The sequence below is a fragment of the Aythya fuligula genome, chromosome 21 (assembly GCF_009819795.1).
Source record: "Aythya fuligula isolate bAytFul2 chromosome 21, bAytFul2.pri, whole genome shotgun sequence".
NCBI lineage: Eukaryota > Metazoa > Chordata > Aves > Anseriformes > Anatidae > Aythya > Aythya fuligula.
Genome location: NC_045579.1, coordinates 2600783 through 2617894, shown reverse-complemented (window position 1 = coordinate 2617894; position 17112 = coordinate 2600783). Strand labels below are relative to the sequence as shown.

Here is a 17112-nt window from a genome sequence, read left to right as displayed (position 1 = left end):
GTGTTAAGTACAGGCAGTTGTCTCCATTCGGCTGAAGTTTCAGGAAGGAAATTTCTGAATACAGTTTTACGTTTGGGACTGTATCACAGTGGTGAGAAATAGAGAGGTATTGTGTGGATCATTAAGTGTTGACTGTACTGTGTTAGAGAATAAGGTAGAAGAAAGGTGCAGAGTACTTCAAAATGTTTGGTAAAAATGGCTTATGCTTTTCTTTTCCTACTTTGTGCATCAGGTCATAAAGAAGAAGATGAAAAGCCTTCTGTTTCTGCAGTACTGTCTCTGGAACAAACAGCTGTAATTCAGGAAATGGTAAATCAAGATGCACTTCCAAAGCTGATGATCCCCAGTCCTACCAGTGAACCACAAATGGTGACTGAAGACAAACAAGGAGAAGCAATAAACTGTGGATCAGAGGATTTAGATGATGAGGAGGAGGAAGAGGATGAGGAGGAGGAGGAAGATGAAGAGGAAATAGAAGAAACCAATATGCTTAAGGAAAATGCTGAACTGCCTTTGATATGCGAAGAAAAATTAGATTCTATGGAAGAGCAAAAGAGTACATCAGAGGAATCTCCAGAAAGCTCTCCAAAGAAACTCGTTGTGAAAATTCCAAAAGCAAGAGGTGAATCAAACGGTGATGTTCAGGAAACATTCATGTTTCCCTGTCAGCATTGTGAGAGGAAGTTTACAACAAAGCAAGGACTTGAACGCCACATGCACATTCATATATCTACTGTTAACCATGCTTTCAAATGTCGGTATTGCGGGAAAGCCTTCGGTACTCAGATTAACAGACGAAGACACGAACGGCGCCATGAGGCAGGGCCGAAAAGGAAACCGTTCCTAACCCTAACATCTTCACAACACTTAGATAATGTTGCAGATAACCAGGTGATTGTGGATGATGGTCTTAAAGATGACTTGAACGTTTCCAGTCTTGTGCAAGAGACTGTAGTCTTGGATTCTGAGAAAGCCTCCCAAGAAGTGTCAAACTCCACTTTTGCTGAGGAAAATAAGGAGCCCAAAGAATTGCATCCATGCAAATATTGCAAAAAGGTTTTTGGAACTCACACCAACATGCGGAGGCATCAGCGTAGGGTTCATGAGCGTCACCTTATTCCCAAAGGTGTCAGAAGAAAAGGATTCTATTCTGAAGAGCCACCACTTCAAACTGAGCAGACCCCAGCAGTCCAGAGTGTATATATAGCAAGTACAGAAATAGAAGAGGAAGGTGAAGTAGATGACGTCTATATTATGGATATTTCCAGCAATATCTCTGAAAACTTAAATTATTACATTGATGGTAAAATTCAGTCCAACAGCAGTACTAGCAATTGTGATGTGATTCAGATGGAGTCCAACTCTGCAGACTTGTATGGACTAAACTGTATAATCAGTCCAGTCACAGTGGAAATTTCCTCAAATATAAAGGTTACACAAACGCATGTGAATGAACCTCCTAAAGAGCCCTCTAGCAGTGGGAGCAATGAATCCAAAAAGAGGAGAACTGCCAGCCCTCCTCTTGTACCAAAAATAAAAACCGAAACAGACCCAGAACCTATAACTCCTACTAGTTCTTTAAATCTTCCTCTTAGCATTTCAACAGAGAGCTTGCCTTTTCATAAAGAAAAAAGTGTGTATTTGTCATCAAAATTAAAACAGCTTCTTCAGACACAGGACAATAAGAAGATAACTCCGTCAAGCGAAATCCCTAAACTAGGACCTTCTGTTACGTCATCACCTATTTTGCCTCCAGTATCCAGTAGATTTAAAAGAAGGACCAGCTCTCCTCCTAGTTCTCCACAACATAGTCCAGTGCTTCGAGACTTTGTCAAGTCAGGTGAGGGAAAAACTGTGTGGAATGATAATCTTCGAAGCTCAAAAATGCCAAAGTTAGAAAGCCACAGCAACTCACCTGCTTGGAGCTTGACTGGAAGAGAAGAAAGAGAGACTATGAGCCCTCTTTGCTTTGAAGACTATAAACTATCAAAAGACTGGGCAGCAGCTCCAACTTTTGGCAATGTGTGCAACCAGCAGCCGCTGGATTTGTCCAGTGGTGTAAAGCAACGGTCTGATGTCAAAAATAAGAATCAAGTACCTTGGGAATCTGTACTAGATTTAAGCGTGCATAAGAAGCCTTGCAGTGATGCTGAAATTAGGGAATATAAAGAAAACTCCATACAGCCGACCTGTAGTGGTGTTAAAAAGAAGAAACCAACTACTTGCATGTTACAGAAGGTTCTGCTGAATGAGTATAACGGAATGGATGCAGCCACAGACAGCACACCCAGTGTGAACAGAAGCCCGAGCCCAAGCAAATCTCTGGAGTCTCAACCAGAACCTGACACGGACCCTAGTCTATCAGCATCGTCTTCTGTTGACACTCAGCCCCTTAGTTCCTCTGTTTCCCCTGTGCCACAGACATCTGCTGTACCTTCCATGTGCCAGTTGCCACCTTTGTTAACACCCACCAATCCTCCTTCCCCACCACCCTGCCCACCTGTGTTAACAGTTGCTACATCGCCTCCTCCCCTTCTTCCCACGATGCCATTATCAATTCCAGATGTCTCTGCCAGTGCCACTAACACTTCTTCTTGTCCGTCACCACTTTCTAACACTACCACCCAGTCCCCTCTGCCTGTTCTTTCACCTACTGTTTCTCCTTCCCCATCCCCTGTTCCTTCTGTTGAACCTCTTATTTCTGCTGCTTCACCTGGTCCTCCTACTCTCTCTTCCTCTTCTTCTTCCTCATCATCCTCCTCCTTCTCCTCCTCTTCCTCTTCATCATCTCCATCTCCACCTCCTCTTTCAGTAGTTTCTTCTGTTGTTTCCTCTGCTGATAATCTTGAAAATACTCTTCCAATAATAAAACAGGAAGAAACTGAAAATGAACAGAAAGCAAGAGAAGATCCTCATACTTCAGGTGAATCAGGAGTAGTGCAGGAAACATTCAATAAAAGCTTTGTGTGCAATGTCTGTGAATCACCTTTTCTTTCTATTAAAGACCTAACTAAACATTTATCTGTTCATGCTGAAGAGTGGCCCTTCAAATGTGAATTCTGTGTACAGCTTTTTAGGGATAAAACAGACTTGTCAGAACATCGCTTTCTGCTTCATGGAGTGGGAAATATCTTTGTTTGCTCGGTCTGTAAAAAGGAATTTGCTTTTTTGTGCAATTTGCAGCAGCATCAGCGGGATCTCCATCCAGACAAAGAGTGCACGCATCATGAGTTTGAAAGTGGGACTCTGAGACCCCAGAATTTTACTGACCCCAGTAAGGTCAACATAGAGCACATGCAGAACCTCTCAGAAGACTCTTTAGAACCTTCCAAAGAGGAAGATGACGAAGATCTAAATGATTCCTCTGAAGAACTTTATACTACTATAAAAATAATGGCTTCTGGGGTAAAATCTAAAGATCCAGATGTTCGTATGGGCCTCAATCAACACTACCCAAGCTTTAAACCACCTCCATTTCAGTATCACCATCGTAATCCTATGGGCATTGGAGTTACTGCAACAAACTTCACTACCCACAATATTCCACAGACTTTTACTACTGCCATCCGATGCACAAAATGTGGGAAAAGCGTTGATAACATGCCTGAGTTACACAAACACATACTGGCTTGTGCATCTGCAAGTGATAAAAAGAGATACACACCCAAAAAAAATCCAGTACCGCTGAAACAGACAGTGCAGCCTAAGAACGGCATGGTTGTTATAACTGGCCCTGGAAAGAATGCTTTCAGACGAATGGGTCAGCCCAAAAGACTAAATTTCAATGTTGAGATTAGCAAAATGTCCTCAAGTAAACTAAAAATAAGTGCATTGAAAAAGAAAAACCAGCTTGTCCAGAAAGCTATTTTGCAAAAAAAGAAATCCCAGCAGAAGGCAGACTTGAAAAATAATCCATCCGAGTCAGACTCCCATATCTGCCCCTACTGTAATCGAGAGTTTACTTATATTGGAAGTTTGAACAAACACGCGTCCTATAGCTGTCCCAAGAAACCCATCTCCCCATCCTCTAAAAAAAATTCATCAAAAAAAAGTGCAAGTTCTTCGTTACCTGCAAGCAACGAAAAAGGCAGCAACCAGCGTAGGCGAACAGCAGATGCCGAGATCAAAATGCAAGGCATGCAGCCTCACTTGGGCAAGACAAGAGCACGAACCTCAGGACCTGCTCAAATCCAGCTGCCCTCTGCATCCTTCAAATCAAAACAAAATGCGAAATTTGTACCTTCCATGCGATCTAAAAAGCCAAATTCATCTTCATCGTTGAGGAACTCTAGTCCTGTAAGAGTGTCCAAAATGACTCATGTTGACGGGAAAAAAACTAAAGTGGTAGCTAAGAACAGTTCCTCTGGAATCTCAAGCAAAGCGACCCGGAAATTGCACGTCAGAATACAAAGGAATAATAAAGCTGTTTTGTCAAGTAAGTCTGCTGTGGCGAGTAAGAAAAAGGCAGACAGATTCTCTGTAAAATCTAGAGAGAGGATCGGAGGACCTATTACACGAAGCTTACAGCAGGCAGCAAATGCAGAGGCAGCAGAAAACAAAAGAGATGAAAGCAGTACAAAGCAAGAATTAAAAGATTTCAGGTAAGCTTTTAATTTGACGTTCAGACAAAACAGGAACATGGTGCTTGCTGTTTTGCTGATTTTCTTGGTCTTTTTTTTTTTCCTTCTCATATTTAAAACAAAAGAAGATTGCATTTCCTAAACCATGGTTAGCAGCTCAGTCATGCTGAGGTATGATGTACACACTTGGTGCATTTTGTCTCATTGTCATAAAATAATACATTATTTGTATAGAGAATGTTCAATTATAAATGGAATTGAAAACGCTGGGAAAAAAAATCTCACCACCTGAGTGCAAATAAACCTAAACTCATTAAAGTTATTGGAGGCAATGACTACGTATTTGCTCTGCAGCATTTGGTGGCCCAAAATCGTTCTAGATTTGGTTTATGGTGGTTCATTAAGCTAAAAATCATGGCTGCATTTTTACCCTCTTACTAAAATAATTTGAAATGTTGGTTTTTAATAAAAAGTATCCTCTGCATATCATATATTAAAAAAACATACTTCAAAAATTGTATGTGCATACTAATTGAGTCAGATCTCTAAATACTTAATATAAGGGAAATAGATGTGTAAGAAAAGTTACATGAATGTGTAAATTTTTGTTAAAATTATCATGCTCTTATGTTTCAGTATAAAAAAAATATTACTAAAGCTCTATTTCATTTTCAGAAGAAGCATTTTAATCACAAGAAAGGATAATACTTAAATAAAAAAAAATAAAAGCTTAATCTATGTGCCTGAGTCCCGTTTAAAGTCTTCATGTAGTCTTTTAAGTAGTCAGTAGTGTATTTTGCAAATTTCTATTAGCAGGCTCCTGCCCTGCTCTTCTTGAAATAGGTGTCTGATTTGCTGGGTAACTTCCACAAAACTCAGTGGTAATTAAGGGTTCTTTTATTTTTGCTAATTGCACTCTATGCTGTGATTAACAGCAGGTTTATGGCTAAAGGTAGTATTTTTTACCAAAGCAATTGATAGTAGAGAGGGGGGTGGAAGTGGCAGCCTCTTTCACAAGTGTCCACGAGTGGAATTTGTCAGGAAGCGTCAAAAACACTATTTGCAGCTTGTGTTTCTTATGGTGAAGACCTTACGTGATAATTTTGAGGAAATACTTCCTACAGAGTCAATCTACAACATAACAGAATTATTGCAAAGAAGGGGATTTGACTTGGTTAATATCCAAGGTAGGACACGTTGAAGGAAAAAAAAGATTCCTCCTGGAATTCGGAGACTAACGGTGTTGAATATGCCCTTAAAGTACAAGAACCGTTCATTGAGCAGGCCTGTTCTCTTGGGCCATAATCATCTTCATGTTACTTAATTCTACTCGGCTGCTTCCTTAGCATTATGCGTGAAGCTGTCTCTTACATGATGCCAGAGCAGATCAGTGGAATTTGAAGCCAGAATGACACATCTTTCCATCCAAACTCATCATTTGACCTTTAAGCAAAACAAGCAAGTGCTTGGAAATCTCTGCATATGGAAACTGTTAATAGCATTCAGGGTAAATAATGATTTACCAAGGGGTAACATTTCCTTGACTGTCCCAAATACTGTTCGTTTACTTTGGCAGCTTGCAGTCTTTAATGGTTTAATGAATATTTTTGCTAGAAGAATTCTTGCTTTTGTTTCTGAAATAATGCTCATAAATCTGGATCGTCTCATCACCTTTGTTTTTTTCTATATAAAGCACAAAGAGTTTTTTTGTCTTCATACACTATTTAATGTCAGCATAAGCTTCGATTCTACTCTGTGTAGACATCATGTTTGTTTTTTTTTTGCCCCCCCAGGAAATCTCAGTTCTTAGCATTCATTCAGGATTGTTGCTTCATGTAGTAATTGTCTCCAAATTTGTTTTTCACCTTTCCGTTTTTCTGTGTAAACATACTCCACTCACAAATAATTTGTGTTGTCATTTATCTTCAGTTTTTGTTTTTTATTTTCTAGGAATCTCCTGTAAAACAAAGCAAAACAAAACAAAAAATCCCTTAATGACATGGTAGAGCTGTTGCATGCTCAACTTAGGATAAGCACTACGACAATGGATGTGAAGTCCACCAAGCTTGCGAAACCAGCTGAAGCTGACTCACAATCATAAATTGCCTGCAGGCTTCTTGCTAATACTGTGTCAGGCATAGACTTACTTTGTGCCTGACACTCATGCTGGGCTTCACGATGATTCAGATAAGAGAAGGGTACTATTAAAAACAAAATGGAACCAAAACACCACCACCACCAAACCAAAAATAATAATAATAAAAAACAACACACACACCAAAAAAAAATCAAAAAAAAAAAAGAAAAAAAAGTGGGATTAAACTAAACCAAATCTTCATCCCTTGAACACTTAGATCCTTGTTCTGTCTGTACCTTCACAAATGGCATAATGGCAGTCACTTGTAAACTTGGCAAAGCAGAGATTCCCTGTTCTATCAGTAATTCAGTAGAGATTCAGGGACAACAAATGTTGCTGCATTCTAAGTACTTCTGTCATGTAGAAAGTCTGCTAAAACCTTTCTTCTAAACAGTAGAGAGGAACCTAGTATGATGAATTTCCTTTTCTTCCTACCTTCCCCCCACTTTTTGCGTGTTTTCAATGACCAGCATATAATGGGAAAAAAGCCTGATTTGGATGTTCTGTGAGTTTTCCAAATTCCTATTTATACTTGCAGATGGAACTTTATATAGCAATGAAATACCGATACCAGTTTCTAAATACTATATATAATGAATGCAGTGTATCTTTTTATTGATAAAAAGGCTAGACCAGGGCTACATACCTGTATATTTTGAAAGTTAAATATATAATTACTCTAAAAGGTCTTACACCTCTATCTAATAACTTAAAACAACAAATTGGTCTGTTGTTCTTAAGCATCTTTTTATGGAAATGCCATTTCTCGTGTTTATATAGCTTTCAAGATTAATGACTGAGTTGATGGAAAGTGACTAGTTTCATTATACAGCCACCCCTTTTATTTTTTGTTCTTGACTTAAAAAGTAATCTACCTCTTAAAATTTGTAGTTTAATACTTGTTTGGTGAATTTGTGCCACTTTAACTTTCACTTTCACTATCATTCCCATTTTGTTACATTTCTGTTATGGGGACTTTATGTTGAAATATTGTATAAAGCATTTGTAGCAAGTTTAAAAAATAAAATATTTAAAATTATTTAAATTGTTTTGGACACTTCAATTGTACTATATGTGATTTACATTTTACATTAATTTCATTTTGTTTTCATTTTGGGTTGTTAATCTCGGAGCATGTTCCTGTATTAAAGTTTGCTGTTAGTTATATTTTTTTTCCTTTTTTTTTCTTCTTTTTTTGGAGAGTGATATAAAGAGTATTCTAATGAAAACATTAAAAATTGCAATTTGACATACAAGTGGGGTCGTCATTGCTTTTGAACATTGTAGCCTTGCTGAAGATACTGTAAGTGCAGGTAAGCAACCGAAGAGGGAGATTTCTCCAGCACGCAGCACATCATAAAAGTTGCAGATGTGGCAAAGAGTCTCTGTGGTGTTGCAAGCAAGCACTTAATGACCAACTAGATGGAACTATCATGACACATTTTATATAACTGTAACCAATAAAGTAAACTTTTTAAAAACTTGTGGGAAGCTGTGTTTTGTATGGAAACCAGATGTACCAGGAAAAATGAGACTCTGTACATCTAGAAGGAATTAAGTATGCTTGCATCCTTTGGCTTTTTATGCCTAGCTCGCTAAAACAAATATATACAAATTTGACACATCTCAATTCTTGATTTTCTTTACTGCGGATATAGTTAATTTAAAAGTTTAATTAGCATTGCACACATTTAATCTTTTTCTGCTTTTATATGCTTAGTGAACTAGCTTAGTCAAAAAAAACACATAAAGAATTTGGCTCTGAGAATTTCAGAACGTTACATTCCAACACCAAGAGGAATTACAGCATGTGGCGTCCTCCTGCAGCGGGGCCAGAAGCATCCGTGTCCATATAGGTGTGGCAGTTGGAAGGAATATTGTAACATCGCTAAGACTCAGCTGTATTACAGGAACCCTTTTCTTTCTAGTAGCAAGTTTATTCAAATGAATACTTCTGTTTTAGCAAGGTTCTTTGGTAAGAGCTGCTTATTTATTTTCTCACATAAATCATTCCTCGAAGATCTTACCCTCTCTGTAACGGATTTTTCCCTGGATTGTAATTAAAAGGGGAAAATCTCGTAAAATGATGCAGAATTTTAACATTGTGCATTGAGTGTTTATGCAAGCATATCTACAGTGTGATGATGTATGCTGCAGCTGGATAGCTGCAGTGACAGAGATGGTTAAGAGTTGAATTGTAGCTAGATGAAGTCTAGCTTGCAATAGCAACTATATTTATTAGGAGGTAGGACAGCCACAGTAAAGGTGTTTAGTATTGATTGGGTTTTATGATATTTTCTTCAGTGGAAATGTTTTGTTTTACATATCCGTTGTTGTACTTGAACGTTTTATAAGAATTAGGAAACATTAGAAAAAAACTCCCATTTTGAAGCTACTGAAGGAACAGCATAAACTGAGCCTCAAACAGTTTTTTCACATCTTGCATTACTGACAACTGAAATACCAGTTGGTGTGTTTGCTCTTACTGCAGTCTCAGTGTTTTGATCATATATTTGTGATGTCTGATAGTGAACTGATAATGAACAAACCTGCTTCTTTCTGTCGTTGCTTAATATTACAGCAGAAATCCCATTGTCATCATCTTTTCTGGTTTTTTTTCTGCTGTGGTATTAAATCCTGCTGCGTCCCACAGATGTTGCCACTCACTCTGACATGGTTCTTATGTTCATACCCAACAAATCTCAAGCAAAACGCTGTAAGATTGAGACCTGTACTCCAAAAATGACCTAATCTTCAAGGAAGACGTTTCATTTGATCTAGTCTATTCATCACACATAGGAAAAGTGCAACTTTTATAGTTACCATTACTGTTGTATCTCATTTGCATCATTGAATTCTATAGTTTTTAGAACTGTCTTTTTATGATCTGAATGCACCAATAAAGCCATAATGATGCCCACAAAGTACTGACACTTCCTGAGATGAATCCAAACAGGCAATGAAGACAAACTTGTCCTGTTTATGAAGAGTGACATGTTAGTCAGGATCAAACGCAGTTAGTTTAATAAAAGCAATGTATGTAAGGAGCTGGAAGAGCTAACAAATGGCTTGCTTTTTGTTTTTCTCCATTATCCAGTTTGTTGACAGGAGTTACAACTTGCTTGTATCAGAGAATATCTTCAAGGTGTTGAGTCCTTGACATTAAAAGACGGTCCAGGTGATGCAGCCAGGTCTCCTGCATGTGGTATTCCCTGCCCCACTCTGTAAGCTCCTGCCCCTTTCTGTGAGCTGCCTATAATCAATTTGGGCTTGTGTTTCTTTCACTATGTTTTGTCAGCATTTTATATTGTAAGCTTTCCATTTAAAGCATTCTAGTTTAGCTCCTGATAGTTTACTTTAGAGAGATGTAATGGAAAACTAGACCCTGGCAGTTTAGTGTATAAATTTTCAAGTTCAAATGTGGAAACAAATATTGCTATTCACTTAGATTTGTGATTTCATTTCCAAAGCGGTGGGGCCAGTTCCAGCTTTCACTGGATTTGAATTCAGCTAAGAAGCTGAATGATAACCTTTGGCAGTCAAAATGCTTGTAAATGACCTTAGAAAGAGAACTTGGGAGACTGCATGTTGATTCTGGCTGACTGGCATGAGTCAAATGAAAGTCTACTTCTATCCTTTATCTCCCTTTCATTATGAGAAAGTTCTGAACATGCTGTTGTGGATCTGAGCTTTTGTGGTAAGTGAACTGTGTAGAAGAGGTAAACTTTTACATCTTATTTAACTAAACTGGTAAAGAATTAGAAATTCTTGGGACTAGCATGAAAATTCATAGTAATAACTGAAAACACTTTGATAGTAATACAGTGCAGAATGGCAAAGCTGATTTTGTTTCCACTTAATACAGTATTTAAAAACAGAATATTAATTCTTATTATAGAATGTGTTAATGTCCTATTGTGTTCGGTGTTCTGAGGCCATAGCTGGAATTTTGCAAAGTATTCAAGACTTTGATGCACAAATCTTACGGAAGTTTAAGGGGAACTCTCCACGTACACAGCCACAGTCATCCGAGTTAAGCTTTAAAGTGGATTATTTCATCTAAACTTTGTGGATAGTTATTCCAAGACTGAGTGAACTGAGAGCTAAGAGCTACTCAAAAGAGATGTCTGAGGACAATGCAAATTAAAATGTTCAAGAGATTTTTTTTTAAGGTCGTATTCAGATTGTTATAAAATCCATGATTTGTTTCCAGCATGCCATGTTATATGTATTATATAGTTGTATACTGCTTTTTTTCTTTTCTTTGTAGAACCCATGCCATATTTAATTTGTAGGGTGGAGCTGCTCTGGATGTGAGTAGCAGCTCTATGGGAATGAGGGTTTGTGTTGGACCTTCCAATACATTTTGGAAGAGTGGGAAGGTGAGGAAAAACATTCTTTCTCAGAACGAGATGCAAATAATGCACTTTAAGGAAGGTGTAATCCATTAAGTATGTGGCTAATGGTCTGTTTTACAAATCAAATGAGAGAAAGAAGAATGTCAATGCTGTTAAAGTTGTCTCTTTATTTCATACTAATGAATGACATGAGGCCATTTCCTAAGCTTTGGGATCCTGACTTTGCAATTTCGGTAATGTCTTAACAGTTTTAAAAAAAAAAAAAAAAAAAAAAAACACAAACCAAACTTTATTTATTTATTTATTTGAGTGGAATTAATACCAAGGTAACACTCTGGTTGTAGCTGAGGTCAGTGCTACTCTGTGCTCATCACTTACAGTCAGGACAGGGTCCCCCCAGCCCGGTGTCTGAAATGGCAATAGGTTATTAGAGTGGGAAAGGAAGCAGGTGGAGTGAAACATCCAAGGTCTAACACCAGGGCACTGCCAGAGCTCAGAAAGGAACGGGGTTGTTAGTCCCATGGGGACTGTCTCTGGACCACAGGCTCTTCAACCACTTTAAATACTTCTAAACTTTTTCCTTAGTTAAGAGGGAGGCCCTATTGCTAGTGGGCACCTGACTGCTGCCTCCCGTGCACAATTCATCGCTTTTCATCCTCATTGTGCTGAACCCAGGCATTTACTAATCTTAGTCTTTAAAAACACTTTGCTTTTGAAAGCATGCATTTGAAAGAGGGCATTGAATTAGTACTTTTTTGTTACTTTTTTTTTTTTTTCCCCTTCAGATAAACAGCAAAGCACTGAAACTCTAAGGGATGCCTGAGTAGGCGTCAAGTTGGAGGGAGGCTTTTTCGGAGGAGATAGGTAGCTGGTTCATCCTCCTAACCTAGCCAGGGCTAGAGTGTGGTTTGTGAGACTTAGTGCAAGAATCAGCAATGAACTTCAGGGTGTGTATGTGTACACATACATTTGCTTATTTTTTGCAAGCCTTTTATATTCTACAAGCCAAGCAGGGTCATCTGAGTCATGTTTTGGATGCTGCTGCTCCCAGAAACTGCCAAAGGGTTGTGAGAAGCAGCTTTGATCACTCGGTGGGTGATGCTCCATTTCTCAGAAGTGTAGGCTCAGCGTTTGGAGCGCTTGTGGCCGTGCACCCCTGGAGGTGTGCTGCCCTGCAGATGGGCAGCAACGTGGGGACTTGTACCACTCATAAAGCCTTACATCAGTCAAAGAAGAATAATATTCTGGTATCTGGGCCCGTTTCTGCAGAGCCTGCCTCAGTTCCTTTTGCAGTTAGGTCAATGCTACTCAGCGAAGTTAAATGCCCACTGTAAGGTAAATGCAAGTGCTTTTTCAGGGAAGTGATGTTGGCGAGATCACAGAGGATGCGCTACCTGCTGAGGGCACTTGGAAGCCTGGCAACAGAAGTGGGAACAGAAAGGAGCTGAGTCAGCCTGAATGCTCCTTCTGCTCCCTCCGGGCTGGTGGTGAGCTGCGGGCATGGCGCTGCCCCGAAGCTGCTCTGTGGGGGATTTGCTTTGTGGGAGCTCAGGCAGATTGAGCAAACTCAGGCTTGTGCAGCACACGTGTGAGTAGCAGTTAGTTGTATTCCCACTCTAACTTGGTGCTAGGATTTATTTAGCATTTCATTTAGGTAGTTTTTCTCTGCTAACCGTTGCAGTGTGAAAGGAGGTAGGAAGACATTCTTCCAGGACTGAGCTGCTTTGAAGAGTTGTCCACTCCAACTTCACTGTCACTGGAATCTGAAGTTTTATTTCCCATTCATTATCGCAGATGCTTTCGCTCATCACTGTCAAATCAAAGGCACGTTTTCTTGTGTGTGGTTTCGTGCAATGAGATGTGTAGGACAGGGCTTTTACGAGTTCTGCTAGCCTTCAGTAATCTTGAGACTCACTTGGAGAAAACATTTCAGAATAAAGCTAAATAAAAATCAACTGCAGCCTTCCCTATGTGTGATAAATTTTTCTCATCTTTTTCCTGTCATAAATGTGTATTGGTAGATACACATTTTTTTAAATCAAATCATCAGATTACATTGCATGACAGTATAGAAGATGTATTTGAGTACTGCTATTTTTAATCCAATATTCTTCACCTTTTGGCTCGCACAGTGCTCTGTGCCTCTTTAAAAGGGCAGGAAGATAAATTGTTGAAGTGATACTGCCCATCTACATTTATAGACCCGGATTTCTTAGTGACTAGTAATTTCTTTGAGCTCAATTGGAAGTGTCATCAAGGAATCTGATTTTCCAGAAGAGCTCAGTAGCCATCTTCAGGGCCAAATCCATTTTAGGGGGCACTTCAGATCACTAGTTGCCTTTTTAAAAAAAAAAAAAAAAAATCTTGTTGTGTTTAATTAAAATGGTATTGATGCATTAATTTTAGACAGTCCCCAGGTGAATTCTTGGCATGGTGTGAGATTTTTTCAACAGTTCTCAATCTGATGTTCATCTCTGAAAGTAACAGTGATTTGAAGAACGATTTCTGTGGGAGTGGGATTAAGTCAACAACAAAGAAACTTGAACTCTAGAGCATATGTGTAACAACAAAACAATTTTTGAGTTATTGTGAGGGAGCAGTGCAACTTTAAAGGTATTCTGTCCTTTGAACCACTGTGGTTAGAGACTGCTGCTGTGTATCTTCTTGAAAGTTGAGAATGCAAGCATCTCAATAACAGGTTTTTCCAGCTCAGATTCATGAAAGGCCTAACCATAAAATCATAATATTCATGTTATGTCCTTTAGTGTCATGTGATCGCAAGATAAAATCCTGATACATGATCCAGCTTTTTCACCACATTCATAAATCGCGTAATTCTCAAAGTCTCAGCAATTACATGTGCAGTACATGCTGAGATCCTTTTTGTCTTCTGCTCACACATTTTTTGTATGTAGAGAGGCAGGGCATTTTTTTGCTGGGGCAAAAAAAATCCTACTCAACCAAATTCCTTTCACAAACCATGCCCTTTTTCACTTAAAAAAAAAAAAAAAAAAAAAAAGTTCATGTAATTTGATGGTTGATGTTTTTCCAAGTCCTTGTTTTGTGTTTCCCATTAGGCAATCTGCTAGTGCAAGAGAGTACATGCCAGCTGGGGTAGCAGCATGCTGTTTGAGTTCTCACTGAGCCGAAAGCCCAGGAATCTCGTTTATCACCCCCTTGCTTGCTTTCTGGCCCCTCAAGTTACCCAGCCTAATTCTGCAAATCCAGGAATTTCAGTTTACACATCCACACCACTGTATCTTTTTTTAGACAGGCAGTTAATTATTTTAGAAGTCATTCTGACAGCTTAGACATTGTTTTATTTAATAATAGTAACCACTTTGGATAGAGTATGTCCCTGACATGTCTATTCTTAGGAGGATCATTGGAGGGAGTCTGTGTATTCTGAAATATTGGCCCATATGTGTATTATTTTATTATTTTAGATGAGGAGTAAAGAAGTGTAAGCCCTGGAAAAATAAATAAATAAATAAATAAATAAATTGAGGTATAAAGTGAACCTAGATTCCATGTTTTTTTTTTTTTTTTTTTTTTTTTTTTTTTTTACCTTTGCCTTACCCCACACTGTGACTTTGCTCACTGAATTTCTCTGATGTGACCAGCAACCATCTCACATCACTCCAATCCTTCAATCCCACCAGTAACGTGGCTTATTTTTTTTCTGTGAAGTTTTTAGTGAACTAAACTAGCAGCTTGGAAGAATGTTAATTGCCCGAGTGTGGTAGAAGACAAGGTAATTTGCATAAGAAACACCAATGTATTTCAAGAATGTCGGAGGGAAGGGTGCATGCCAGGATCTGGCATTCTTGCTAGTCTAAAAGTCTGCATATGCATAATCTCAAGGCTTAGCGGCCTCGGAGGGTGTAGGACTGTAGGATTTTAGATGAAGTGAAACTTTTTAAGTGTTGACACTGCGTGGCTTGGGGAATCGCACTGTACTGTGATACAAACCTTGCTTAAAAATCCCTCTTTAGGACTCGTGGTCTTCTGGATGACCTTGGCAAATGCCTTTCCTTCTGACTCAGTTCTGCACCTCAAAAATGGGGAGTATGATACCAAACGTACCACAAAACACTGTAAGATCTTAGCATGGAAGCATAAGAGGCAGGGGTTAGCATATTGTTGTAGTGAGGCTCGCTAAAATCAGTGATTTGTTTCTCTGCCACAGCTCGGGTGTGCTTTCAGTTAGAGCTCTAGGCCCTGTCTGCATGTGAAAAATGGTATCGTTTAACTTCTGGTTTGGCTTTAATTTAGGGTATAGCCAGTACATTTACCAACACTATTTGTCCTGATTAAAAAGTCCTACTTGACAAAGAAAACTCTCGAACCCCTCCTGTTGCTTAACATTCAGTTTCTGTGCCCTTTTTCATGCAAGCTTAGTATCTTTTCAGATGCCGTTCCCTTTTTTTTTTTTTTTTTTTTTTTTTTGTTTCCCCCCCTAGCAAGGACTGTTCCTACCAGGGCTAACCAGGGCCAGGCCTGTCCTTTGGTGTTTTGGGCCGTGGTGCAGCAGGACCAGGCCGCAGCCCCCTCGCTCCGGCCTGTGTCCACACAGGGTGCTGAAAAATTCCTTTCTTTTCGCCCAGCTACAGTTACACCCGCGCTGGTGATGGCGAAAGCAGGTGCAAAGTGACAGAGCCAAAAATAGTGACCTCAATAAACCATTCCCCCATGCAGGGGGTGTTGCAGCTCTCCTCCCCCTCGGAGACCAGCCAGGCCGGGTTTGCTGACCCAGGGAGTTCAGACAGCCACGCTGCCCATCGGGCTCCTTAAAACCGAAATTACAACCTGCACGAGTGGCATAGAGGTGCAGAGGGCCATGCTTTGCCACCCGCTGTCATACAGCAACGCTCTCAGCCCTGCCCAGGTTTTGCCTTGGGTCGGAGAGTGGTTAGAGGGAGCAATGAGAACCCCATACAGGCTCCATTCCCGTTTCTATCCAGTCCATCTAGTAAAACAGCCTCTCCTTATCTTCTTCCCCTCATCCCCTGCTTCCCCATAATAAACCCATGACCCATGGCTTGAAAGTGGGGTGGAATTAGGGGATAAAAGATTTCTTTAGCATATTGGTTTTGAGGGGGAGCGTGTTTGAAAACACAGGTCAGATTTTCTCAGATATTTTGCCTCTTTGTGTCTGAGGCCTTGTTTTGTTTATTTTTTATTTTTTGTTTCCCACAGGATCTAGGCATTTGCTCATCGCATGCAATAACACACAGATGTTATTGATTACAGAAGAACTTTTACAAGTCATAATTAATTTTTTGACATTAAACATTGCTTAAATGGGAACATTCTAAGTAAAACAAAACAAAAAAAAATCTCTTTTCTAGTTATAGTAAAGAACTGAAACTAAACAAACTAAACTTGTTTTGGGTATTATACCGTTTCCCTTGGTAACAGTCTTTATGTGGAACAACAAAATCTGGCTTTTGTTGACTTCCTCGTCACCACTTTCTGATTCCTACACGCTAGACAAAGGCTTCAGTATTAAATTCACAAGGACTGAAGAGTATGGTTTGCATATAACAATAACAAAGCTTTGGCAGATGATTTCAGCCACAGATTTTAATTTGGAAATGATTGAATTGCTTACTTTTCACAATTTCTGTGGTTTTGTTTTTCAGTTGTAATGGAAAATTTTGCACTTCTTTAATTCTAACTTGCAGTTCCACTGTGCTACAAAATCTGCACGTAACAAAACAAAAGCTGAAACGTATTTTAAAGGGTGCACGCCAAACACTGAAACTACCCCGGAGAAAAACCTAACTTTCAAGTGTTCTTAGATGCGTTGTTATGTAATAAAATTAGATTTCAAAAGACGTTCCCTTGGAAGCACATAAGTGGCTGGTTTTGGTTAGACATGTGAGGAGTTTGCATAGCCGAGGTAAGCGTGCGGTTACCACGAGTGGGGGTGCACAGGTGTGAGGGGGGCATACGTGCATCTGCAGGCACTGAGCAGGGGCTGACAGCCCAAACTGCTCCAAAGCACGGGTCTACAAAGCTGCAGGTTTTATAA

At 39.4% G+C, this 17112-nt stretch overlaps 1 protein-coding gene across 5 annotated transcripts in view; it reads left to right on the top strand.

Annotated features, from left to right (window-relative positions):
* The window catches only part of PRDM2 (PR/SET domain 2), a 71516-nt gene that overhangs the window by 48895 nt on the left and 5509 nt on the right, over positions 1 to 17112 (top strand). For 3 of the 5 annotated variants that reach the window (XM_032201261.1, XM_032201258.1, XM_032201257.1), the window contains one exon: positions 233 to 4601. In XM_032201261.1, the coding sequence (XP_032057152.1) occupies positions 233 to 4601 (4369 nt within the window). The other 2 variants (XM_032201260.1, XM_032201259.1) reach the window with 2 other exon arrangements.